This window comes from Palaemon carinicauda, chromosome 19 (assembly GCF_036898095.1).
Source record: "Palaemon carinicauda isolate YSFRI2023 chromosome 19, ASM3689809v2, whole genome shotgun sequence".
In the NCBI taxonomy this organism is placed as follows: Eukaryota; Metazoa; Arthropoda; class Malacostraca; order Decapoda; family Palaemonidae; genus Palaemon; species Palaemon carinicauda.
Window position 1 is genome coordinate 62,034,126 of NC_090743.1, and position 27,818 is coordinate 62,061,943.

General features: G+C 46.7%; 1 protein-coding gene across 1 annotated transcript in view; it reads left to right on the forward strand.

Moving 5' to 3' along the window:
• Positions 1 to 1,076: 1,076 nt before the first annotated feature.
• Polr3D (RNA polymerase III subunit C53) overlaps positions 1,077 to 27,818 on the forward strand; it is a 182,547-nt gene continuing 155,805 nt past the window's right edge. The window contains exons 1-2 of the mRNA XM_068394116.1: positions 1,077 to 1,110; positions 1,950 to 2,029. Coding sequence (XP_068250217.1) covers positions 1,077 to 1,110; positions 1,950 to 2,029 — 114 coding nt within the window. The remainder of the gene's footprint in view (positions 1,111 to 1,949; positions 2,030 to 27,818) is intronic.

Genomic DNA, 27,818 nt, shown 5'->3' on the forward strand with positions numbered 1-27,818 from the left:
CCAATTACATTATTAAACTGATTCAAGAAATTATGAAAAGCGAATTTATCCTTCTCTTTGCCATTAAAAGTACCACAAGTTAAAGTAGGAGGTTTACCATCACTCATACAATCACAGAAATCTTTTACAAAAATGCCAACACTTTCATCTCTTTTTTGAACCAAATAATCTTCATAAGCATCTAATTCTATTGAAACATTAATTTTGTGTTGAGCTTGATCATCTAATTCATTATCAAAACACTGTTCATCTCCAATTCCTAATTCATTTATTTCCATTAGCAAATTAATTAATTCATTGCATTCACTTACTTTACTTAATTCCAATTCCACTTCACTTACTGGCTTTTTACACAAAGATGAATGCAATGTTCCAGTATCATGCAATTCCTGCAACTTTTTACAATATATAGTGATTTTTCGTTTATGAGTGGCTCTTTTACTCCTCAAAACTTTGTTTTTCTTTAACCTCATCCAATGGCAACTTTTGTGGGTTTTCCCCAAGATAATCCAATAATTCACTGCTACTAGCCATAATGTAAAGCAAAAAATATGAAGGAGATTGAAATTTTATCAAATTAATTTTAAGATACAGTTCAACAATGAGGTCCACTCAACCCAGCCCTTTATCATTATTATATCAGGTTTCTCATCCCTAATTGACTTGAAACAATTCAGAATGATCCCAAAAATACTGATAATCTTTTCCAGGGTAGGCTAGGAAACGCTAGTCAAAATTTACTTTTTCATCATTTTCCAATTCAACGGATGAATTATTTAACAGAGGAAACAGATTTCAAATCCCTATCATAAGAATGCCCAACAACTAAAACTTTCACATTAAATCAGGCCAGGCTAAGAAAATGAAATAAAAGAACAACCAAATTCCCAATTCAAGTGAACACAGGACTTACCGAACGTTCCAACATCAAATGGGCGATCGAAAACTGAAGTTAGGCTAGCGATGAAATCCCTAAGTTACCGATAAATTTCACATTATATTACTCATCTACTGTATATATACTATTATTAAAGCAAATATTTACTGTAAATATCTACTTAATCTCCGAAATAAAAATGGAGCAATTTGGAAATATAATAGAAAATAATCGTAATTAACTAAAGGAACCTATTTTAGAACCAAACTTCAGAACCAACCTGTTTGGGCTAAGGTTTCAAAGACGCATAGATTCTATTCTCTATTGCATGTTAACAAAAACAGAAGATATACTTAGCGAATATGACTTCCAAATTGGTGGCTCCTTGGAATATATGAAGTATGGTTCCTTCTTGTAATTTAAATCACTTAAATTAACCTTTTTAGAGAGAGCACTGCCTTTCTAGTGGAGGTTGGAATACTACTGACTGAGGGAAAAATACTCTCCCCATTTTATTTTTTCCTCCCTACTGCACACTACTGAACTAGTTTTTTGGAAGAGCTAAATGGTAACAATCAATTATTTACGAACGTACAACTCTACTAGTAATTTAATTCATGGCATCTCTCAAATATTTATACTATTAATTTTAATATTCAATCGCTATTGCTTATTTATCTATTAATTTATTTAATTGATTTAAAAAGAACAAAATTTACTTTACAGTGCTCAATTTGATTAGAATTTCTCCTCTATTATTTACTAAACAAGTTCGACACACATTTCCATGCCAACCCTGAAATTTCTTTTATTTTACAACACTATATAGATTTATTCAGCTTTCTGTTGTAATTTTCAGTTTCTTTCTATCTTTATTCCCTTGTTATTTATGCTACAAAATGTAAACATGAATAGGTTGACATGCAACATCATTGCTCACCTTAAAGTTTACAAGTCATGAGCATGACAGCAATTTTGTCACAGACAGGATCACCAGAGGGTCAATTTCTCATTGCTATAAAGTCCTTTTTAATTGTATTTATTAATGAAGTATTATATAATTTGTTTGCAGTCAAGAAAGAACCTGAGGATTTATTTCCTGCCCCTGTGCCTGGTGAGAACGTTATTGCTCAAGACACTAAAAATATAAAGGTTAGTAGCCAATTACCTTTGTTTAAGCTTAGCTTTAGGGATTTAAATTTGTCTATGGTTGAAATTAGAATAGATTCATTACCTAAATGGGGATTAAGAAAAAGTTCTGGATGTTTGTTGTTTTTATATCTTGGAAAGTTATGACCCTGTGGCTGCAGGGTTATAATAACAATTAGAATAGCACTAAAAGGTATGGGATGAGGGGACTGGGAATCCCCCCTCCTATATTAGTTTCTTGTGAGATATCAAAGAGGAGGAGCTGGGGGAGAGTGACTGTTCCCTGCACTCTAGTTTTTGGGTGTCTGAATGTGCGGGGATGTACAGTAGTACGATAGAGAGTAAAAGAAGTGAGATTTGAAGTATGTTTTGGAATAGAAGGATGGATGTATTGGCCTTGTGCGAGACAAAAATAAAAGGGTAGGGTGAAGTGACAGGTAGGGTAGAGTGTCTGGGATTGAAAGGGGAAGAGCAAGAGAGGGTGTGGCTTTATTGCAGAGTGAATGGATGACATAAAGTAGTGAAATGGAAGGAGGTATCATCTTGGATAATGTGGATAAGAGTTAGATTAGGTAGGGAATGTTGGGATATTGTAAGTGCATATGGGCCAGGTTGTGAGAAAGGTGAAGAAGAGCGAAATTAATTAACTAGGTGTGTAGAAGGACTGGGTAGAAAGAATTGTGTAGTTGTGATGGGTGACTTGAATGCCAGAGCGGGTGCTGGAGAGGTAGAAGGTGTCTTTGGGAAGTATGGTGTACTATGTGAAAATAAGAGTGGTGAGAGAATGGTAGATATATGTGTTGAACAAGAGCTGGTGATTAGTAGTATTTTTTTCAAGAAGAGAGATAATAAGTATACATGGTTAAGATTGGCAAATGGAAGAGTGGTAGAAAGGGCATTAATGGATTATGTGTTGATAACAAAAAATATGTTTGGAAGGTTGAAAGATGTGCACATGGCTAGGGGTATGGCTAACGGTATGTCTGATCACTTTTTGGTGGAAGGAAATTTAGTTGTAGCAAAAGAGTGGGAAAATAAGAGTTGGGGGATGTAAAGGGGAAGTAATGAAGGTTGAAGAGCTGATAAAACCAGAGGTAAAAAGTGAATATCAAGAAAGGGTTGGAAGTAGCATGTCAGGGTAAAAGGAAGAGAAACTGGTGATCTAGAGAATGGTGGAATGAAGGAGTGAAAATGAAAGTGGAAGAGAAAAAGAGGGCATTCGAAGAATGGCTGCAGGGTAATAGTGTAAAGAAGTATGAGAGATTTAAAGAGAAACATGTAGAAGTAAAACGTATGGGAGCTGAGGCAAAGAGGGCGGCTGACTGGAGGTGGGGCTAGGCCCGGATTTGGTCGTTTATATGAAGAGAATAAGAAGTTTTGGAAAGAGGTAAAGAGAGTAAGGAGGGGTGAATCAAGAAGTCAAAAGGTAGTGAAAGATGAAAATGGAAGGTTGTTGAAAGGAGAGGAGGCAGGAAAATGTGGGCTGAATATTTTGAAAGGTTGCTGAAAGTTGAGGATAATAGAAAGGTAGATATAATTACCATTGCAGGTGTTGAAGTGCCAGTGGTGGGAGATGAGAATGAGAGCGAGATTATAAGAGAGGAAGTGAAGTGAAATGAGAGCTGAAAAAGCACCTGGTATGGATGGCATAAGAGCTGAGATGTTAAAGGTAGGTGGTGTGACCGTACTTGAATGGTTAGTGAGATTGATTAATATATGTTTTAAGTTGTCTATGGTACTAGTGGACTGGGTGTTTGTGTGTATTGTTCCATAATACAAAGGTAAGGGAGCTGTGCATGAGTGTTATAATTCAAGGGGTATTAGTTTGTTGAGTGTGGTTAGAAAAGTGTATGGTATTGTGGTAATTAATTGAATTAAGGATGAAACAGAGGACGTAATCTTAGAAATACAAGGGGGTTTTAGAAGAGGTAGGGGATGTATTGATCAAATTTTTATAGTTAGGTAGATATGCAAGAAATATTTAGCAAAAGGTAAGGAAGTGTATGTTGCATTTATGGATCAGGAGAAAGCTTATGATTGAGTTGATTGGGAAGCAATGTGGAATGTGATGAGGTTATACGAAATTGGTGGAAGGTTGTTGCAAGCAGTGAAGAGTTTATACATAGGCAGTAAAGCATGTTTTAGAATAGAAAATGAAATCAGTGAGTGATTTCCAGTGAGTTGGACTGAGACAGGGATGTGTGATGTTCCCATGGTTGTTCAATTTATTTGTTGATGGAGTTGTGAAAGAGGTGAATGCTCAAGGGCTTGGTTGATAATTGAAATTGATAGATGAGAATGATCATGAGTGAGAGGTGAATCAGTGGTTCTTTGCGCATGATACAGTATTGATTGCAGACTCGGAGGAGAAACTGGTTTGATTAGTGACAGAGTTTGGGAGGGTATTTGAGAGAAGGAAATTGAGAGTTATTGTGGGTAAGAGTAATGTTATGAGATGCACAAGAAGGAAGGATGGTGCTAGGTTGAATATCATGTTGAATAGAGAGTTACTTTAAGTAGATGATTTCAAGTACTTGGGGTCTGTTGTTGCTGCAAATGGTGGAGTAGGAGTAGATGTGCATCAGAGAATGGATGAAGAATGTAAAGTGTTAGGGACAGTGAAGGGAATGGTAAAGAATAGAGGGTTAGGAATGAATGTAAAGAGTTTTGTATAAGAAAGCAATTGTACCAGCTGTGATGTATGGATTGGAGTTGTGGGGATTGAAAATGACTGAGACAGAAATTGAATGTGTTCAAGATGAAATGCCTGAGGAGTATGGCTGTTGTATATCGATTACATAGGGTTAGAAACGAAGTAGGGAGGGTGAGAACGGGTGTAAGAAATGAATTAGCAGCTAGAGGGAATAAGAATGTGTTGATGTGGTTTGGCCATGTAGTGAGAATGGAAAATGGCTGTCTGCTGATGAAGGTGATCAATGCAAGAGTTGATGGGAGAAGTACAAGAGGAAGGCCAGGTTTTGGGTGGATGGATGGAATGAAGAAAGTTCTAGGTTATAGGAGGATAGATGTGAGAGGCAAAAGAGCGTGCTAGAAATAGGAATGAATGGCGAGCGATTGTGATGTACTTCCGATAGGCCCTGCTACTTCCTCCGCCGCTGAGGTAGCAGCAATAGGGGATTCAGCGTATGAAGCTTCTTTGTTTGTGGTAGATAATGGGGGAGGGTGGGCTGTGGCACCCTAACAGTACCAACCAAACTCAACTGAATCCCTTTTGCGGCTGGGAGGAGCTAAGTGAAAAGGATTTTTTTTTTATGTCAGTAAACCCCAAATTGGGGGAAATGCCTTGGTAGATGGATGAACATTTATTTGTCTAAACAGAACATATTAAATCAAACCAATCTTAGAATAGAGAGATTTGGACATTATATTCTGTGTGGAATTCTAAAAGCTTAGCTAAATGTAAGGAAATAGTAGTTTGTTCCGAGACTGGAATACAAACATACGCTATTTATTAGGGGTATTACTTTCGGTGAAGCTGAAAGGACGAGCCATTAAAATTTTAGCGAGGGTTAAAGACCCATCCCACTAGTTAGCGGCGGGTAGGGGATGATTTAGCTCACTTTACTTTTGGCTTGGATGTAGACGTTACCGGTCTTTCTCCTTGCCTATTTTCGACTGCTATTTAATTTTTGTCCTTTAACTTTAAAAATTTTTCCTATATATATATATATATATATATATATATATATATATATATATATATATATATATATATATATATATATATATATATATATATATTGAGACCAACAATCTGACTAGACTTCAGGATTACCTATTGCCCATATATTAAAAACTGCAACCTTACCAAAACCAACCACCTAACCTTTGCAAATTAGGTATCAATTATCTAACTAGACTGAGGTGACTGTACACAAGTCGACGTCCTCAAACAACCATTAAAAACACCAACCCACACACAGGCATACAAAACTAAGGTTGAGGGGAGGTAGTAACTCCTTTGCCTAATACAGAAGCCATAGCTATGTATGGGCCCAAGGTATAACATTTCTCATAATCCACTCTCACCTCTCTGAGGTAATGAGAGGCGAACACAGAGTTGCTCCTCCAGAACATCGCATCCATAATTTGTCTGACCGACATGTTTTTGTGTTAAGCAAGAGAGGTAGCAATGGCTCTCACTTCGTGAGCCTGCACTTTTAAAAGGCCAAAGTGTTCCTCCACACACAAGAGATGCGCTTCTCTTATAACTTCCCTCAGGAAAAAAGACAAAGCGTTCTTAGAAAGGGGCTTCTGAGGATCTTTCACCGAACACCACAAGGAGGTAGAAGAGCCTCTCACATTTTTAGTGTGAGACAAGTAGGCTCTGAGGGCCTGGACTGGACAGAGGAGCCTCTCTTGTTCTTGACCTACTAGGTTAGTCAAGTTAGGAACCTCAAAGGTCCTTGGCCAGGGCTTTGAAGGGTTCTCGTTCTTGGCGAGGAAATCTATTCTTAAGGCACAAACTGCCCCATTCAGATTGAAGCCTACCTGCTATTCAATTGCATGGACTTCACTGACCCTTTTAGCTGTTGCTAAGGCCAAAAGGAAGAGGGTTTTCGTCGTAACCTCCCTAAGAGGAGCTTGTGAGATGGGCTCAAATCTCTTGGTGCACAAAAATTTAAGAACCACATCAAGGTTCCAAGAAGGGGGCTTTAACTGGACCTATTTGGTTGTCTCAAAAGACTTTTTAAGAGGTCATGTAAGTCCTTATCGTGAGACAAGTCCAAGCTTCTATGCCGATAGACTGAAGCGAGCATGCTTTTGTACCCTTTGATTGTGGACACAGCCAGCTTAGCGTCCTGCCTGAGGTACAACAAAAAATCAGCAATCTGGCTCACAGAGGTTGTGGATGAGGAAACCTTGTGTTTCCTACACCAAGCTCTAAAAGTCTCCCCCTTGGACTGGTAGACTCTCTGAGAAGAGACCCTCCTTGCTCTGGCGATAGCTTTCGCAGCTTGCGCTGAAAATCCTCTCGTTCTGACGAGCTTCTCGATAGTCTGAAGGCAGTCAGATTGAGAGCGAGGGGGTTTTGATGATACCTCTCGAAGTGGGGTTGTCTGAGCAGCTTTGGACTTGTAGGAAGGCTTCTTGGAAAGTCCATCAACATGTCCACCACCTCCGTGAACCATTCCCTCGTTGGCCAGAAAGGAGCTACCAGGATCGTTCGTCCCAAATCGAGAAGGGCGAATTTCCTGACTACCAGGTTGATGATCTTGAACGGGGGAAAGGCATATGTGTCCATCCCCATCCAATCCATCAAAAAGGTGTCCACTGCTATAGCCTCCTTGTCCGGAACCAGGGAGCAATAGATGGGGATCCTCTTGCTCAAGTTGGAGGCGAAAAGGTCTATTAGGGGTCTCCCCCACAGCCTCCAGAGACTCTGACAGACCTGTTGGTTGAGGGTCCATTCTGTGGGAAGGACCTGCCCTTTCCTGCTGAGCATGTCCGCCCTCACATTCCTCTGTCCCTGTACCAACCTCGTCAGCAGATCTACCTTGTTCTCCTTTGCCCAAAGAAGGAGCTCCCTTGCTGTTTCGAACAGGGACAGAGAGTGAGTCCCCCCTTGTTTTCTGATGTACGCAAGAGCTGTGGTGTTGTCTGAGTTGACCTCCACAATCTTCCCAGACACTGAGTCTTTGAAGGCCTTTAGCCCCAGAAAAATGGCCATCAGTTCCTTGTTGTTGATGTGCCATTCCAACTGATTTCCTTCCCAAGAGCCTGAGACCTCCTTGCTTCCTAGTGTTGCCCCCCAACCTGACTCTGACGCATCTGAAAACAACACTAGGTCTGGGTTCTTTTTGTGTAAGGAGATCCCTTCCCCCAACAAGGCTGGATCCAGCCACCACTTCAGAAGATCCTTGACTTCTGCTGGAATGGGGAAGGAAAAGAAGTCTTCCTGCGTCTTTCTGTTCCACTTTTTCGAAAGAAAGTGCTGTAGAGGCCTTAGATGGAGTCTCCCCAGTGAGACAAACTGCTCGAGGGAGGAGAGAGTTCCCAGCAAACTCATCCACTCCTTCGCTGAGCACCTCTTCTTGTCCAGGAAACTTCGGACTTTTTCGAGACACTTGGTCTGTCTTTCCTGTGAGGGAGAAGCCCGAAAAAGAACTGAATTCAGAACTATCCCCAAATAGAGAATAGTCTGATTTGGCTTGATCTGAGACTTCTCCCTGTTGATGACCAGGCCTAGATCTTGAGCCATCATAAAAGTCTTTCGTAAATCCTCCAGACATTTCTCCTTTGATCGTGAACGAATCAGCCAATCGTCCAGATAGAAGGATATCCTTATTCCCTCATGATGCAGCCAGCCTGACACATTTGCCATTATCCTCGTGAAGACTTGAGGAGCCGTGCTGAGACCGAAGCAAAGTCTTCTGAATTGGAAGCACTTGCCCTGCATTACAAATCTCAGGTACTTCCTTGAAGTCGGATGGATGGGGGCGTGGAAATACGCGTCCTGCAAATCGAGGGACACCATCCAGTCACCTGGACGTACTGATGCCAGCACAGACTGAGTAGTCTCCATGGAGAACTACTTCTTCTCCATAAAGACGTTCAGAGAACTGACATCCAGGACGGGTCTCCATCTGCCCGAGTTCTTGGGTAATAGAAACAGGCGATTGTAAAAGCCTGGGGAGGATAGATCCCAAACCGGTTCTATCGCTCCCTTGTCCAGCATTTGGTCGACTAGGTCTAGGAGGGCCTTCTGTTTCCCCGGATCTGTGTACTGGGCTACTAAGGTCAGCGGAGTATCTGCGAGAGGAGGTTTCTTCTGAAAGGGGATCTTGTATCCTTCCTTGATGACTGCCAAAAACCTGACAGTCTTGCACCTACTGTCTGGAGGAGATGAACTTCCTTTTCTGGAGCGAGCTCTGAACGAACCTCGGTTCGATCTTGGTCCTGACTCTTGCCTTCTTCCTGTAAAATCTGGTCTTGAAGTAGCCCTGCCCCGAAAGGGCTGCTGGAATTTCTTTTCCTCCCGTTTCGAAGAAGAAGGAGCGGCTGCCAAGGGCTTACGAGCCGAATGAGATAAAAGGTCTTGGGTGGCTTTTTGGGCCAGCGAAAGCGTAATGTCTCTCACCAGGGTCTCGGGAAAAAGATGTTGAGACAAGGGGGCGTAAAGAAGCTCAGACTTCTGCGCAATAGTAACAGACCTTGACGTAAAAGAGCAAAGCAGGGCCCTCTTCTTTAGGATTCCAGCTGAGAACAGCGAAGCCAACTTATTCGCCCCATCTCTGAGGGCCTTGTCCATACAGGACATGATACTGGTTAGGTCTCGAGTTCCTTCCATCTGGTCAGTCTTCCTTGCCAGAGTCCCTAGCAACCAGTCTAGAAAACTAAAAACCTCAAAGATGATAGATGATCCAGCTCCGACATTGACCACATGACCTTGGCTGAGTTGAGAGCATGCCTTCTAGCTGAGTCCACTAAGCCAGAGAAGTCACCTTGGAGGAGGAAGGAACTCCCAAACCCAAAGGTTCCCCAGTCTCATACCACATACCAGCCTTTAAAGCAAGATGAGCTGGTGGACACGAGAAGGAAGTCTTAACTGCTTGTCTCTGTTCCTTCATCCAGTCATCAATCTTCGCCAGAGCCTTCTTTGCAGAAATCGACAGCTTCATCTTGATGAAGGCCGACTGTTTCTTGGCCTTCTTTCTGTTAAATTGGAATTGAGGAGATTGCTTAGCAGCAGGTTGGAATTCCTCTCCATAAAGTTCCAGAGAGAGAGAACTTTGTAATCTCCGGCAGCGTCAGCAGGTTTATCATCGTCATCAGAGACATCCTCAAGGTCCTGATCCACATCTGCAACATCCTTCGAACGAGAAGAAGGCTCCATAGAAACAGACAAAGGCAAATCAAAGGAATCATCCTGCAAAAAAGGGCTTGCGTCCTGGCTCCGAGAGTAGGTGTCGTCCTGGCGCCGGAAAGAGGTATCGTCCTGGCGCCGAGCGCTAGAAGAGTCCTTGGAACGAGAGGCAGTATCGTCCTGAGGAAGCAGGCTGGTATCGTCCTGGCGCCGAGAGCGAGAGGCAGAGTCGTCCTGGCTTCGAGAACGAGAGGCGGTATCGTCCAGGCGTCGTGAACGAGAGGCGGTATCGTCCTGGCGTCGTGAACGAGAGGCGGTATCGTCCTGGCGTCGTGAACGAGAGGCGGTATCGTCCTGGCATCGTGAACGAGAGGCGGTGTCATTCTGGCGTCGTGAACGAGAGGAGGTATCGTCCTGGCGTCGAGAACGAGAGGCAGTATCGTCCTGGCGTCGAGAACGAGAGGCGGTATCGTCCTGGCTACGAGAGGAGGTATCGTCCTGGCGACGAGAGGAAGTATCGTCCTGCGTAAGCATATCGTTATCGTCCTGGCGCTGAGAGAGAGAGGAGGTACGGTGTCGTGTCTTCGACGAAGAGAGTAAGGTTTCCTTAGGAGAAGAACTCCGTTCCCTCTTAGAAGTTGACTTCTTAATAGGCAAAGAGTCGCCTTTACGTCTATCAGACTGGGCGTGAGGGCGGCTAAACGCTTGCACTAATGTAAAAAGTTGTTCCTGAATGACAGACATAAAGGATTTAGCAACTTCTGCTGGGTCTTGCGGTCCCGAAGGAGAGGGCTGACGAATATCACTCGTAGAAGGGGAAGGATCTTCGGCTGTAATATCCTGACTTGCAGGCTTAGACTTCGTCCTTTTCACAGGTACGGAGTCGAAATCGTCCACCGACGGACAAGGTTCATGACTGCTAGAACCGGGAGAAAAAGAACGAGACATTTCGTCGCGGTTCCACCTCCTCTTAGTAGGTCTTGACGCTTCAAACTTCTATTTATGTCTGGGAGAATTCGGAGAAGAAATTAACACATCCGACACGTCTTTTCCGTGACGGTCAAGAACGGCCTGGGAATCGGCAACAGGACTTTCTGAGGCGATGGCTGATCGAGGGTAAGTACCTCTCACCCCCTTTTGGTTGTCGACGTACCTTCTCCCTTGGTCCTGGGAGCTTGGTAGAGGTCTAGGCCTAGGGTAATGACAGGTTCGATCTGTCGCCACCTCCACTGCACTTTCACAAGCACTAAAATCACTTTCACTATTCTTACCTTTAAAGGCCGCAAGTTGTTCTTTAATGGCCCTCAACTCGGCAGCCATCCTAGCGTACCGAGGGTCATCCGCAGATATGGATCCTGTAGAAGGGGCAGGAGTTACTAACTCAAGGGAAGGATCAACTTCCAAAGAGGAATTATTTATAGTCTCAAAGGATAAATCTACACTAAGTTCGTCTTCCTTTCCACTATCAGACTTAGACTTAGACCTAGAAGCTCTCCTAACTCTCTCGAGCTCTAGTTTACGCACATAGCGCTTCATAATCAACCAATCCTTTTCATCCAAAACCTTACATTTCAGCTGACATGTAAACAGAGTTTTGGTTACGTTCTCGGCAGTCTTTATCTTTCTCTTCTTCGTCTATTAGCTTGCTTTGTTTCCCATTTGTATGGGATAACACGGTTGCCTTCTTTTGAAGGACTTTGCTTTGGCTAACCTTTTGATAATTTCAATGATAGTGTTAATGATGGTTTGTTCCAACACGGAGTACTTACCTCGAACTACTTTCTTAGGAGTATCTGGGATCTCCTCTCAACCGACCAGAATTTTTTGTAGTTTACCCTACTCCCGTTTTCTATGCGGGGTAACCTCTGGCGGAGTGATACACGCCATGAGGCGACCCGGGGTCAGAGAGCATGCTTGCTCAGGTCTCGATCTCCAGTAAGTTTTCTGGTCGCGTCGCGATAATATCTCGACGCGCTCTCCTTACCCAGTGCGACCCTTTGTGTCCCCAACCCCTTTGTGTCTCACGCGGTCCCCACGTGGTCCCATTGTGTTCATCCCATACCCTTTCCCTGTGTGTTCCTGTGTCTCGCGGTGTCTTACTAGTGCGTTATGGAGCATCTCTGCCGCTGTCCCTAGCATATGGCCGGTAAATCGTGTGGCGCTTTCTTTTCGAAGCCTGAAGTCGACCTGCACTCCTTGTGTTTGTCGTGTAGGGGCAGCGTATGTTCGCCTACAGCCACGTGTCCGGAGTGCGAGTCCTGGAACGAGGTGCAGTGGGTGCGCTACGGCACCAAGAAGAAGAAGGCGTCCAAGAGGTCGCCTAGGAAGCTGAGCATCTCTTCACCGCTCGCTTCTCCCGATGCTTCGTCGGATAGAGCTTCTCAGCCGCCTTCCCCTACCCAGAGTCGGGGACGAGGTAAGTCAGTTGTGGGGAAGAGGCCCATTGCTCTTCCCCAGGAGTCTGAGTTAACGGCTAGTGGGGATGTTTTGTCGGTCCAGGCAAGTGGGGGACCTGAGGGAGGGACGGGAGTGTGTTAGGAGTCCGGAGTCCTGGTGCCAGCGGGGCCCGTCTCTTCCGACGACCCTATGTGGGGAAAGGCTGCTGCAGCCTCTTCCCCCACTTCATGGGCCTGTTTTTCAGGTACGTCTGCAGCCGGGGGAGACGCCGAGAAGGAGGACTCACTGTCGTCAGATCCCCTCGCATGGGCGCCGCCAAGGACGCCCTTCAGGTCGCCCATGAGACTGGAGGAAGAGTTCGAGGTGTGGTTCCCCAGCAAGAAGTTGCCTTGCTCCCCCCCAGCGCCTTGAGCAACGTTCCCGCCCGTCTTCCTGGAGCCTTCGTCACCTACGGACCGACACGAGGAGCCACCAGTGACGCGGGACGACTCGGACCCTTCGGTGCGGTCCTACAGATCTTCGGGCTCCTCTTTCGAGTCATACTCGTTCTCCTCGGAGGATGGAGCTTCGAGGGACCAGAAGAGGAGACGAGAGAGGTCCCGCAGGGGGAGGTCCCGTTCCCGTTCCAGATCTCACCACGCCAGGAGGCACGCAAGATCCCCCAGAAGGAAGCACAGAAGAAGCCGTTCCCCTAGGGAGGAATGGGTGCGTGTCGCCATCCCACACAGCCACCTCCTGGGAGTTTCAGCAGTTCCGAGTACCTCTGACTGGCTCCCAAGGGCGCGTTCCCCCGCCCCGAAGTACGTTACCTAAAGCAGGTCCGAGCGTCAAAGGGAATCATCACTTCAGGCTCCGGTAGACAGGCTTAAGTCCGCAAAGGTTCCGGCTCCATCCGCCCAGCGGAGATAGTCGCCCCTTCGGCCTGGCAGCCGTGTCCCAGCCTCCAAGACTTTGACAAGCCGGCCAGAACGTGAAAGGCAACCAGCAGCCACAAGGAAGCCAGCAGCAGCTTGGTCCTCCGTGCGGAGAGAGAAGTCCAGGACGTAGCCCTCTGTCCCAGCGGCGATGCCCGTCCTCCATCCAGAGCCGTCGAAGTCGTGCCACGCCAAAAGGATGCCTCCACCCCAAGCGGGGCCCCCGCGTCGTGGGTGCATCTTCGCAGGCAGAGGACGTTCCGATGGAAGGCCTAGAAGATGGCACGGAAGGCTCAGCAGACGAGGCATCCGCCTACAAGAAAGTACTAGCCCTCATCAGACGACACCACATGCTAGATGAGCCGAAGCCCGCAACGGATGAGGACTGGCTCTTGAGCCTCAGCAGGTTGGTAGATACACCTGTGCTGCAGAGACCCTCACTGGCTCTTCCCCTGGCTAGAGACGTTAGGCTGGGCATGGAGCACATCAACAGGATAGTGGCCAGCCATGCGGACGCCCCCAAGAGTCAGAGCGCCTCCAAACTCCTCCAGGGTCTCAAGGCCCAGAAGCAGTTTTACCTCCCTGAAGGGCACCGTGCGGGTCCCTGTACGGTAGAACCTGCAATCGCCATCCTGAGTCAGGGGGCCTCAGATGAGAGAGCGTCCGCCGCCCCAGTTTGCTTCTCCCCGTCGGAGACCTCCATGATGGAGGATTTGGCCCTGGACCTAGTTTACGTCTCGTCGTGGCTAGACTGGTGGGCCTGCACCCTGGTGTGCTTTCAAGCCTCGCACGACCTCTCGATTCCGGAGAACCAGACCTTGCTGAAGGAGCTGATTAGCTCAGGGGGTAAGGCCCTCAAGTTCCTGTCCTACCAGTCCCTCTCGCAGGTGGCCAATTGGGTACTGCGAAAGAGGGATACAGTTCTCAGCAAACTACTCAGGAGGCTTCCAGACAGGGAAGCGAGAGCCCTAAGGAACTTACCCCTGTTTGGGCGAGTCAGTGTTCCTTCTGAAGGCGGTGGAAGAGACGGTGGAGAGGGTCAGGAAACTGAAGGATGCAGGAGAGCCCAGACCTCCTCCAACAAGAAGGCCTGCCCATAGGAGATCGTCCGCAGATGTCTCTCACCCTATCTCCCGCGCCTCACCTAGCCAACGGCCTGGCTCCAGCCTTCGTAGCCCCCCCTTAGAGGAACTTCAACTCCACAGACAGCCTTCAGACCGTCCTACTCGGGCTCCTGGAGAGGGCGTTCAGGCCGCGCCTCTCGAAGGAGGTAGGAGGAGAGACCCCTACTCCTGCTGACGCCTCAGGTGGGGAGATGCCTCAAACTATCTTGGCAAGCATGGCAGGACCACGGAGCGGATCCGTGGACCGTAGCAGTACTAAAGGAACGGTACAGGTTGCCCTTCCTAGCGGACCCCCCACCTCTGATCCCAGATCAACAGGCGGAGTGGTTGGCACCCAAGGACCCCTTGAGAGTAGCAGCACTGCAAGAAGAAGTCTCGGCAATGCTGGCGAAAGGGGCAGTAGAACCAGTCAAGAACCCGGGTCCAGGGTTCTACAGCAGGCTCTTCCTGGTGGAGAAAGCGTCAGGGGGCTGAAGACCGGTCATAAACCTCTCAGCCCTCAACAAATTCATGTGCAAGACCGACTTCAAGATGGACACTCCGAAGTCGGTCCTAGCGGCCTTGAGGGAGGAAGACTTCATGATGTCCATAGACCTCAAAGACGCCTGCTTCCAGGTCCCTGTCCACCCCTCCAGCAGGAAGTATCTAAGGGTAAAATGGGGTACCCAAACGTTGCAGTTCAAGACCCTCTGCTTCGGACTGTCGACAGCCCCTCAGGTCTTCACGAGAGTCTTCGCAACAGTTTCAGCCTGGGCACACGAACAGGGCATCCGCCTGATTCGGTATCTAGACGACTGGTTGTTGCTTTCAGCCTCAGAGAAAGTACTGAGGGAGCAAGGGGCGAAGCTCCTGCAGTTCTGCAATGTCTTGGGTATCATCATCAACCTGGAGAAGTCCCAGCTGATACCCTCCACCAGGATGACCTACCTAGGGATGGTCCTAGACTCCCGGTTGGCGAGAGCCTTCCCCTCCGCCGAGAGACTGGACAACCTAGAACAGATACTCCGGCCCTTCCTGTCGGGCCAGCCCAGGAGAGCCAAGGACTGGCAAAGACTGATAGGCCACCTCGTGTCGTTGGAGAAGTTAGTCCCCCAGGGGAGGCTCAAACTCAGGGGAGTGCAGTGGAACCTGAAGGAGCTCTGGAACTAGGGGGATTCCCTGCACAAGATAGTCCCGGTGTCCCCGGAGACGAAGGAAGTCCTGGAGTGGTGGGATGTCAGATCGAACACCCTCAATGGAATGCCCTTCGCAGCAGACCCTCCGGAGATGCTCCTGTTCACAGACACATCCAAGGAGGGTTGGGGTGCCCATCTTCTCGACAAAACAGCTAAAGGAAAATGGGAAGTCGAGGAGACGAACCTGCACATAAACATGCTGGAGATGATGGCTGACAAAGGGCGTGCCTAGAGTTCATCCATCTACTCCGGGGAAACACCGTGGCTGTGATGTGCGACAACGCCACGGTGGTGGCCTACGCGAAAAAGCAAGGAGGACTGAAGTCGAAGGAACTGTGCAGACTCACAGTGGAGTTCCTAGAATGGGCTGAAGTGGAGTAAATCAAGATTTCAGCCAGGTTCATTCCGGGGAAGAGGAACGTCCTGGCCGACGGCCTCAGCAGGATGGGTCAAGTGGTAGGGTCCGAGTGGTCCCTACACCTAGATGTGGCCAAGACCCTCATCCTGAAGTGGGGCTCGCCGGTGATAGACCTCTTCACCACGAGACTGAACGTACAGCTCCCCATGTTTTGTTCTCCTGTGCCAGACCCAGCAGCAGCGTTCGAGGATGCCTTCCAACACCCTTGGGACAACCTCGACGTTTACGCCTTCCCTCCCTTCGGGATGCTCAGACAGGTCCTCAACAGGGTGAGACGGGCGGACAACCTGTGGATGACTTTGGTAGCGCCCTGGTGGCCGGAGAGAGAGTAGTTCGCGGATCTAAAGGAACTGGCACGCCTTCCACCTTGGCCACTTCCGGACAGACCAGACCACGAAAACCCTCGGTCCCTCTGCCTTTACGCGTGGAGGTTATCGAGTGTCTCCTGAGGAAGGAAGGATATTCGTCGAGGACGGCATCAAGGATGTCGGGGTATCTGAGACGTTCGTCAGTCGCGGTGTACCAGGCGAAGTGGGCTACCTTTACTAAGTGGTGCTCCTCGAAGAACATGAGGCCGTTAGGGGCCTCCATTCACGAGATAGCATACTTCCTGGTCTATTTCAGGGACGAAGTGGGCACGTCCATCACAGCCATTAAAGGAGTCCAGGCGGCGCTGGGCCAAGTCTTCCTCCTGAAGGGCATCGACCTAGGTGGCTCCAGACATATCTCGATGCTCATCAAGAGCTTCGAGCAGTCGTGTTCCCCCCAGGCCGCTAGAGTGCCCCAGTGGTATGTGGCTAGGGTACTGAAGATGCTTTCGGAACCTCCCTTCGAGCCCCTCAAAGACATCTTAGACAAGGAGCTCACCCTCAAGACAGTCTTTCTGTTAGCTCTGGCATCAGTAAAAAGAGTAGGTGAGATTCATGGTTTGTCTTACGAGATCTCACGCTCGAAGGGCTGGCAAGAAGCTACCTTCAGATTCTTACCCTCCTTCGTGGCCAAGACTCAAACTCCAGCTGTTTGGGACCCCAAGTTTGAAGGGTTCTCAGTGCCAGCTATCCCGTGTTCGGACAACCCGTGGGACTTGCTTCTGTGTCCAGTCAGGGCAGTTCGGAAGTACCTAGAGAGGACGGCCAAACTTTGCCCCGAAACCATGAGTCTGTTCGTCTCCTCGGGCCTGGTGAAGAAGCCGGTCTCCAAAAATACAATCTCCTTCTGGCTACTCCTTCTGGCTACGACAGGTGATCATGAGAGCCTACAGTAGTGCAGGGATCCCTCTTCCAGGAAGGCCTAGACCCCATGACATTAGAGGGCTGAGTACTTTGTTGGCATTTGAAAGAAACATGGCAGTGGGCCAAATCCTGAGGGCAGGTACATGGTCTAGACAGTCTACCTTTACGGCTCACTACTTAAAGGATTGTTCGAGGAGATCCTTGGACGGGTTCTCTCTCGGTCCCGTCATTTCCGCGCTCCAAAAGATTTAAAGGTGTAGCCCCGTGAAAGCCGCGGGTGGTAAGTCCAAGAGACACAGGTTCCTTCCTTACCCCTTTTTTCCCCTATCACCTTCCCCTACATGACCCCTAAAATCCTTTAACTGCCATGGGATACACTGTCGGTGGAAGAATGCGTCTTCAAGGATTTTTGCAGAGGTGAGTTACTTAGACACTAGAGAGTTTTTTGCGTAGTTTTCCTTATTTTCTCGTGTTTCCTTTGGGGTCAGCAGAACCTAGCCTCCTATCTAGGTTCCTTTTCTCTCCTCATCATGGTCTCTAGGTCCGGAAGGCCACTCCCACCTCCTAAAGTATAAGTCTCCTAAGAAAGTAGTTCGAGGTAAGTACTCCATGTTGGAACAAATCACAAATTTTAAGTAATTTGTATTTTTCATAACAGTACTTACCTCGAACTACTTTCGGGTTATGGCCAGCCCATCCTGCCCCGAGTGCCTTACAGGACTTAGTGGAAACCTATCTGTCAGAAACTTAATGGAGATCGAGACCTCAGCAAGCATGCTTTCTGACCCCGGGTCGCCTCATGGCGCGTATCACTCCGCCAGAGGTTACCCCTCATAGAAAACGGGAGTAGGGTAAACTACACAAAATTCTGGTCGGTTGGGAGGAGATCCCAGATACTCCTAAGAAAGTAGTTCGAGGTAAGTACTGTTAGGAAAAATACAAATTACTTAAAATTTGTGATATTTTAAAGCATTATTTTGGTTTAGTACAGCATATATAAAAGGTTTTTTTGGGCTCGGGCATGTCGTCCTGGTGGAAGGTTCCTTTAGGTAGCCTTTATAAGGGATACAGTATTTGCTACAGTGATACTCGCAGAGAAATAAACTGAAGGTCTCCAGGATTCTGATTTCTGGCGCGAGTATCCAGTTGAGGATATCGCTAGGGATCAGGGACGTATTTTTTTAGATACGACACATAGCAATCTTCACCCCGAATAGATTTAACTCTTTGATGTAAGGGGGAAGAGTGGCGAAAGAGAGGGGGTGCCGTTCTAGGTACCTGGTGGACCTCCTATCCATACAACTACCGGCCACCATTTCTTTACTTGTAGCGTAAAAGCTAGGTGTTCTCCCAAAGTTTTCCTGGTGTTTTGTTGCAAATTTTCAGAATAATCATGCAATCTACAGCATCTTCATCTTCTGGAAAGTTGAGTATTAATTCTTTCCTGTGTATAATTTTAGGCTCCCTTCTCACAGTTAAATTCCAATAATTTAAGTGTGTTTGGTCGAGCGTTGCCATGACCGGAGGCGTTCATTTTACTACCGCTGTCGCCGATTATCATTACTGTACATTTTATTTAGTTAGTAAGGCGACAATTCCCGGTATTTAGCTGTAATATTAGCTAGTTAGGCAAGTTATACAAGTGAAGATTGTGCATACAGAAAAATTATTATTCCTCCTCTTATTATATAACTTTACTTTTTGTATTCGGCAGGAGCCCCGGCCGTACCAACCTTGCAGGGAACCCCGGCGGTACCAACATGGCCTTGGTTCCTTCCAGAGCTAGGCTAGCCTCGCTCATATATACGTTAGTAAAGTAATTCCCCATGTTTAGCCTCACCCTATCGTTCATTATTAATTCAGGTGGGGACTTACATTCTCTGGAATTACGAATAATGTTTGATATTCTCTTTTAGAGAAAAGAGGTTAAACCTTTCCTCCCTCCCTGAGTACCGCCGAGATTACAGGTGGCAACCACTGTCTTTCCTCATTGCTGTCGAGTAGAACTCCGGCTTTGGGTTAGATAGTAACTAAACACCGTCTTTCTTCATTGCCGTCGAGTACTCCGGCTTTGGGATAGATGGTAATTAACTCAGGGTGCCCTTGTCTTGCCGCCGACGATGTCGCCAGCAAAGGAATTATGTTTCCTCTGCCGACGACGTCCCGCGCTTCCCCAGTCCACTGTCGGAGGTAGGCGGCATACAAGCCGCCACCTCTCCTCCAGTGAACTATAAGAGTCCTTTCCTTCCCCCTTCTGTTCTTTAGTGTCGGCATAGCTGACACAACATTCTTTCGCCGGTATTCTGACAGTCATCTTGGCTAGCCAGGTTGTCTGCGTTGCCGGCCGGGACCCTACCGCGGCAGTTAGCCGAGCCACCTCAGCCACATTCCTCCTTATGTCCTTCCTTCACCGGAAGTGAATGTCACAGGGGAAGATTGAGCCGGCCCTGACAGCTGCAGGTGGGAAACCCAACATACTTTTAAGAAGTCTTCAGCCCTCTCTTGGTCTGCCATCCACAATTATTGCCGTCGGCAGTACAGCTGGCGGCAGGCCTTTGGTAGATGGATGGAAGCTAGAATCAGAAAGATTCTTACTCCTTCCATTAGAACTCTCATTCTGGCAAGGAGACAGTAGGCGGCCTGATAGTCCTCCTACACATCCAATTGTTGTGCTAAACCATAATAACAGGAAACTCTCCTTCCCTAATACTTTCCCTCTCCCTATCAGTTAGACTAACCTAACCCCGGTAGTACACCGGTTACAGTACTGTATACAAAAAATACAGTAGTACAATTATTTTCTAACATACTCTGTGTTTCCTTTCACAGTCTATTGTTGGGACCTCAATATAATGTTGAGGTTGAGATATCCCTCAACACCCAGATGAATCCTTTGATCATCGGGACCCTAATAAATCACCGATCAGTAATAATATACTACAGGTGGATAAGTTAGTATAAACACTTACTAACCCTAACTCTAAGTACTAGAGTTTCTTCCACCCTGTATTCTCTCTAACAGGGAATCTAAAATATTATTACTGACGGAGGTCTCAGTAATTGCCTGGGAGAGGAAACACAGATATGGGTCTTTCCTATTTCCTTTCCAGCTTACTATCCTAAGCTACCATTTACAATAATGAATACTATTGCTAATAAAATGTATGCATTTATATCAATGATATAAAAACCTTATACTCATTGAAACCATTTCTTTTGCGGTACTCATTGAAACCATTTCTTTTGCGGGAGGAGCCAATGGTGAAGTGCGCAGCTATGTTCAGCAACCACAAGAGTAGGAACTCTTGTGGGCATACGATGTGCAGGACTCATGCCCCCTGCTGTATCGTATACGGATCCTTGAAGTATTGGGACCTGAAAGGTTGCTCTACCTGCTCAACCCTGCTGACCAACGGTTTTGGAGAAGCCTTCCCAGTCACTGTGGAGACTAGGGACACAGCAAGGGAAACCCTTCGTAAGTTGGTAAGAGGGTTCCAAAAGAACTCTCCAGGACCTTACCTACCTAATGAATCTCTAAGGTGCCTTCTGTTCCCCAAGGCACTAGCAAACGCAATAGTGCCCCAGGAACACGTCCAGCCTCCTCTCAATCAGCTGAAGATCGACGCGGACATCCATAAGGCACTAGAAGGCATGATCATCCACCAAGAACGGATGTCAGAAGTGTCCACCGACACGGAACAGGACCTACTGCAAGAAGGGCCTGAAGAAGAGGTGGATCTACCACGCACGTAGGAAGAAGGATCCGTTTCGACGATAACTGAGGACCCTCAGTTCACTGCGACGGCATACCAACCTATGCCGTCAACCTCTTCAACCCCAACTCCTCAACCAACTACACAGGTTGACAAGAGCGAAGTACTCCTCACGTCGATCCAGCAGATGTTGGAATCATTCTAGAAGGAACAGGAAGTGATGAAGCAATCCATCCAACATAACAAGAGACAGATACAGGAAAGGGACCACCCTGGAACTTCCAGGGGTTCTATTACCCCCCTTAGAGTATCAGATCTCCCTCACTGCTCCGAAACCAACCCCTTGAGGTACGCGGAGCACATGCCCATGATGAATGGGAAGCTATTTGTCTCAGAGAAGTCGGGGGCCAAACTGTTTGAAGATCTTGAGTTCGGGTCCAGCTTTTCGGCCTATTCAGACTGCTACGTGAGACTGCGGGATGAACTTGCATCCCGTGAGGAAACGGTACCGAAGGAAGTCATTGTCTTCGAACATGACAAGGCACAAGCCATCCTTGTAAAGTCCTTGAAAGGAGCTGGATACACCAACTCCAAAGTTTCCGCACTGAGCAAGAGGCATCCCACCTTTGTTGCTCCTTCCTCCATCTCTTTCCCCTTTTTGGAGAAAGCTCTAGAATTTGTCATTAAGGCAAACCCTGCCCATCTCTAGAGGAATGCAAACCACTCTCTCTAGCAATGCCTACCTGCGAGGAGAAGTGGAAAGACGTCAATCTACCCTTCTCCGTCTTGAAATTGGATCCAGAGATAGCAGGCCAGCAGGTCAATGAGAACCTCCCGAAGTTGCCAGACCATCTTCTGAGGAGAGAACAGGAGACGAAAGAGAGACTAGTGGCCTCCCTTTCTCATCAGAACTGCCTAGAAATGTGCGCAGGCCTACATAATGCCCTAGAAAATGGATTTTGAACGAAACAAAAAATCTATTATTGGGTGAGATAGCCATGTCGTCCTGATGGAAGGATCCTATAAGTAGCATCCTAAGGGATATTTGACTACAGTGATATTCCCAGAGAATTTACCTTTAGGTCTCCAGAATTCTAACTCCTGGCGCGAATATCCTTAACATTTCTCCTAAGGATATCGTATAAATCAGAGGACGTATATCTTGATACGACACAGCAATCTTCACCCCGAATAGCGTTTTTGCTTCGAGGGAGAAAGTGGCAAAATTTGAAGGGGAGCCGATATCAAGGTTACCCTTCTTCCCTTACTACTACGAGTATCTAGATGGCGCTGTACGTCAACCCCATGCGCTATTCCTTGTAGCCTTGAGCATGGTGCTACAGATATAGTTGTTTCGGGAGGGATCGTGCCAAGCCCTTTTCTATAAAGGGGGACGGGTCCATCAGGACGACATGGCTATCTCACCCAAAAATAGAAAAGTGCCTTAACCTCGGGACAGTTATTCCTTGGTCATCCAGACCATAGAGACATATGACGTTACCGTTATGCATCATTACTGCTAATCATAAACCATGTTAGTGCTTCCTGCCCCCTGCAGGGAAGAGTCATACTAGACATAGGAAAGGAGTCTCAAGGTTTGCATATAACATATGAACAAACATAGCATCAAGTACATACAGGTCTTGCTGTATGTGTAACTAGATAAAGTTTGTACTCGTATAAGAACAAAGGTATTAGCTATATATCTTGTTCGTATAAATATATGCAGTATATTAAAGGAAAATAAAACACTGATATACTTTTATTTGGAAATCATTTTTGGGGCAAAATAAGACGCAAATACACATCAAGTATTTATTGGTAATAAATAACCAGCAAAATCAACATATATAACATAATGTTAACAATGTTAATAAATGCAATGAGAAACATGTTCTACAATCAAAGTCCAGAAAATGTTTGTTTCACCTGAAAGGGAAAATATATTAGAGCCACTGTAAACTGAAAATTTATTAAATTTTCTAATATGCATTTCTGTGATATTGATTGTCTCTTCACACTGTGTAAGAACACACGGCACAAGTGTTATCTCTATGTTTCTTCACCTTAAATAACTTGAACAGTCCTTGGCGTCACCTTGGTGATGCTTATTTCAAAGTATTGCACTCTGAGGAGTCAATACCTTCACCCTTACACTGACAGTCCCAATCAATTCACTGTTCATCGCAGCACTAGACGACAGGTTTTAGTATACTACCTGCCGCCACCACAAAGCGCTTGAGTTCTTGCACTTGCTTCGCGTAATGTTTGAAAAACACTCTGGATGACTTTCATCCAGTATATGAGCGAAGACGCTCAAAGTCCATGTACTGAAAGAAATTCAATGACGAAGCGAATTTTCTTGGATCATGACCTGCGGGTGTCCTGTCAGGATCTGCTCTGCGAATAAGATAGGTGATCTTCGCCCTTAGTTGTTTTAGGGATAGGTTTGACCCTGAGGTTTTTTCTTTAAAGAGCTGTCCTCCCCTGAAGTCTGAAGTTCTACGAAGATAGACCTTTAGACACTCCACTGGGCATAGCGAGACATCTTCCTTCAGAGGGCAGATTTTCCAGGGACCCCACCTTTTGGTGGGTAGCTCGTTCTTGGCGAGAAAGGATGGGTCAGGAAAAAGATTCAGTTCTCCCACTTCTGTGAACTGAATATGGCCCTCATCTTGGGATAGGGCCACAATTTCACTAACTCTGGCCCCTGAGGCTAGAGCAAACAAGAAAATAACTTTTTGGGTTAAGTCTTTGAGAGAGCAATCCTCATTATTCACTGTTGAAGCAAAGTGTAGTACCTTATCCAAGGACCATGAAATAGGCTTCGGAGGAGCTGCAGACCTGAGTTTAGCAAAAGCCTTAGGGAGCTTTTTATAGATTTTGTTTGACAAGTCTACTTGGAAGGCGTATAGCAGAGGTCTAGTCAAGGCTGATTAACACGTGGTTATCGTATTGGCTGCCAAACCTTGTTTATGAAGGTGGATAAAGAAGGATAAACAGAAGTCCGTTGATATTTTTTTGGTCCTTTTGCTTTGACGAAAGTAACCCACTTTTTCCAAGATGACTCACATTGTCTTCTAATTGACTTAGACTTATATTCTTCTAGGAAGTCTATACTGTCTCTCGAGATTCCAAACCTTTTCTTTATTGCTAAGGAGAGAAAATCATGAGATGAAGGTTTTGGGTTTTCTGTGATGAAGCAAAGACAGTCAGTACTGGGTCCGGCAGAGGGACCAGACTCAGCTTCAGTTCCAGTACTAGAGGGAACCAATTGCTCTTCGGCCACTTGGGAGCCACTAGAGCTGTCGTTCCCTGAAAGGATCTCAGCTTGTTGAGGACCTTCATTAAGAGATTGGTTGGAGGGAACAGGTAAATCCGGTTCCATCTGTTCCAGTTGAAGGACATGGTGTCCATCGCTCCCGCTAGAGGGTCCTCGTATGGGGCCACATAACGAGGTAGTTTCTTCTTGTCGCTCGTCGCAAAGAAGTCGATCTGCAGTTCTGGGACTTGACGTAAGATGAAGGAGAATGATCCTGCGTCTAGGGACCATTCTGACTCTATCGGCGTGAGCCTTGATAGAGCGTCCGCCGTCACATTGCGGAACCCTTGAAGGTGAACTGCTGATAAATGCCATCTCTTCTTTTCCGCCAGGCGGAAGATGACCAACATCACTTGGTTGATTTGGGGTGATCTCGAGCCTTGACGATTCAAACATCTCACTATTACCTCGCTGTCCAGGATCAGTCGTATGTGGACTGAATTGCGAGGGGACAGTTTCTTTAGCGTGAGAAAGACTGCCATTGCTTCCAAAATGTTGATGTGGAAGGTCTTGAATAGAGAAGACCAAGTCCCTTGGACTTTCCGTTGATAGGAGTGATCTCCCCATCCTTCCTTTGATGCGTCCATATGGATAATGACTGAAGGTAGAGGTGGTTGCAAGGGTACGGACCTCTTTAGGTTCTTGGCCTTCGATCATGGCTTGAGAAGTGATCGTAGTCGAGTCGGTATCGGTCTTCTTAGATCTCTTTGAGCATTTGATGCGTATCTTCTCCAGACTCCTGATGCATCTTTTAGTTGTGCTCTTAGCACTAGGTTTGTCACTGATGCACTGAAGACAACCCAGTACTCTCTCCTGTTGGCGTCTTGATATCCTGTCGGATTTCAGTAGTCTCTTGACAGATCCCGCTATCTCTCCCCTCTTCCCTGGGGTAATGGAGAGACGGTATGACTTTAAGTTCCAATGTATTCCTAGCCCTTGAAACTCTTGAACTGGAGATAATCGAGACTTCTTGATGTTGATCTTGAATCCCAGATGTTCCAGGAGCTGGATCACTTTCTTGGATGCTTGCATGCACACCAGCCTGTCGTCCAGGTAGGCTACTACCTGGACACCTTCTAGGCGTAGTTGTTGAACGACTGCGTCTGCAAGCTTTGTAAAAATCCTTGGGGCTATATTCAGTCCAAAGGGCAAGGCTATAAAGACGTATTTCTTCTTCTGTAGCCTGAATCCTAGGTAGGAGGAGAGGGGGCGGTTGATTGGAATATGCCAGTAGGTATCTGCCAGGTCTATCGAGACTGTGTACGCCCCTTTTGGCAGCAGGGTCCTTATGTGTTGAAGGGTCAACATCCTGAACTTGTCGTTTTCTATGAACTTGTTGATTGGCGACAAGTCCAGAATGACTTTGAGTTTGTCCGAGTCCTTCTTGGGAACACAAAACAGCCTTCCTTGAAATTTGATGAACTTTGCCCTCCTTATCATCCATTTGCTCAGAAGTTCTCGGGTGTATTCTTCCAGGACGGGGGTGGAGTGTTGGAAGAATTGAGGAAATGATGGTGGAGCTGTCCTCCAGCTCCATCCTAGTCCGTTCTTGATTAGGCGGTGGGCCCAAGGATCGAAGGTCCAGCGATCCTGAAATTGTTGGAGTCTTCCTCCTACTGGAAGCATCTCATTGCTTCGACTATCCGAAGGACTTGCCTCCTTGACCGCGTCCTCCCTTGGGGGATATCTAGAGGAGCCCCTTTTCGACCCTCTACCTTTAGGACGAAAGGTAGTGGTCTGCCTCTCATATGCAGGGTTAAATGCTGGTGACTGGGCAACCAGCTGCTGAGGCACCATCTGATAAGTTGGTTGGGGTTGAGCCACCATCTGGGGCACCGCGGTCATGGGAACTGCGGGAAGTTGTTGCTGCTGTTGTCTGACAGGGCGAGAGGGCAACCTGGGTTTTTTTGTCTTCCTCTTAGGTTGGGGACCCTCATCCGGGGAAGACTTCCTCTTTGCCGACATGCCCCACTTCTGGAGAAGATTTCTATTCTCCGTGGTGGCCTTGTCTACTACTTCTTGACTTCTTTGACCACTTCGCTCGGGAAGAGGTCTTTTCCCCAGGTATTGGAGGCTATCAGCTTCCTAGGTTCGTGTTTTAATGCAGCCGAAGCAAACACGAACTCCCTACATGCACGTCTGGCTCTAACGAAGCCATATAGGTCCTTGACCAGAGTAGCCAAATGTGATTTGGCCATGACCATGTTCATGTCTGGGGTCCTGCTATTGCTTGCCGTTGCCTCCAAACAAATCTGGAGGGACAGGGATGTGGCAAGTCTTTCCTTTGTCTCTTGCTCCCTACGCAAGAGAAAGTTAAACAGCTTAGGGAGGTTTTTGCTGAACTGGCGTCCAGCAATACTGGCCTCCAACTTCCCAACTGAGAAGGTAAGGTGGATTTCCTTCCAGTCCTTATCCTCCATAGGCAAGGCTAGGGATAAGAGTCTACACTCCTCGAGTGTAGGGCAAGGTTTGCCTGCCTCTATTGCTTGCATAATTGCCTTAAAGCCCTTTGCAGTAAAGGGAAAGGCTAGGTTGGCTGGAGCAAGAAAGGTGGGGTGTTTCTTGCTAAGGGCTACTTGACAACAGAGAATGAGCCTTTTCATGGTCAAGAACTATGACCTCCTTCGTTTCTGTCTCCTCCTTGGACGTAGGTTCTGCCTTTAAGCGGACGAAGCAGTCTGGGTAAGACTTAAAGCTGGGCCAGAAATCTACTTCCTCTATAAGGAGCCTAGCATCCATAAAGGAAGGCTGAGCGACTAAGTAGCTGCAATGTAGGAGCCCCGGCCGGCCCCACCACCCGCCGGAAAGCGGTGAGATTGTAGGACGATGGCCAAAGGGTTGCGATGGCTAGGCCATCACTAAAGGACAGAGGGGGTAGGGAAAAGGGTCTTGTATGAAGTGTGGGAGGAGCTGGCAGGGTTGCCAGTCCTACCGCACCCCGAAGAAACTGTTTCAATATCGGCGCCGTCCTAGGCGGCAGAAGAATATCTATTCTTCAACCTAGGGTCTGCCAAAATAGTTAAGGGGACACTTGATATCATTACTCAGTGTTTCGATGATGGGAATGTTGTAATAAGATTACTCGGTAACAATGAAAGGAAATCATTGGGTTTGTCAGCGCGCTTCTTCCAGATACATGACGTCACAAGACGTGACGTAAACTCTACGAAGAATGACTTGCAAATTATGTAAATTCATTTTCTTTTTTCTTGCAAGAAGTGAAAAGAAAATACTAACTTACCAAACAAAACTATTTACTTTTTATAATGTAAAAGGAAATATATATTCAAGAAAATATTTGTCCTATTAGTATACTTTCTGTTTATAAATATCGATCTATTTTCAGAGATTAAATAAAACTAGCGTACAGTCAAATTTACACAACGTAGTACTCATTACAACCGATACAGACCCACAATATATGGTATTTTTGGGCTTAGGCCATGTCGTCCTGATGGAAGTTCCTTCGAAGGTAGCTTCCTAGGTATATTAGACCTACAGTGATATATCCCAGAGAATTTACCAAAGGTATCCAGAATTCTAACTCTTGGAGCGAATATCCCTTAAAATTTTATGAAGGGATATCGCGTAATATCAGAGGACGTATTCTTGACACGTCTCATGGCTATCTACACCCCCAATAGAGCTTTCACTTCGAGGGGAAAGAGA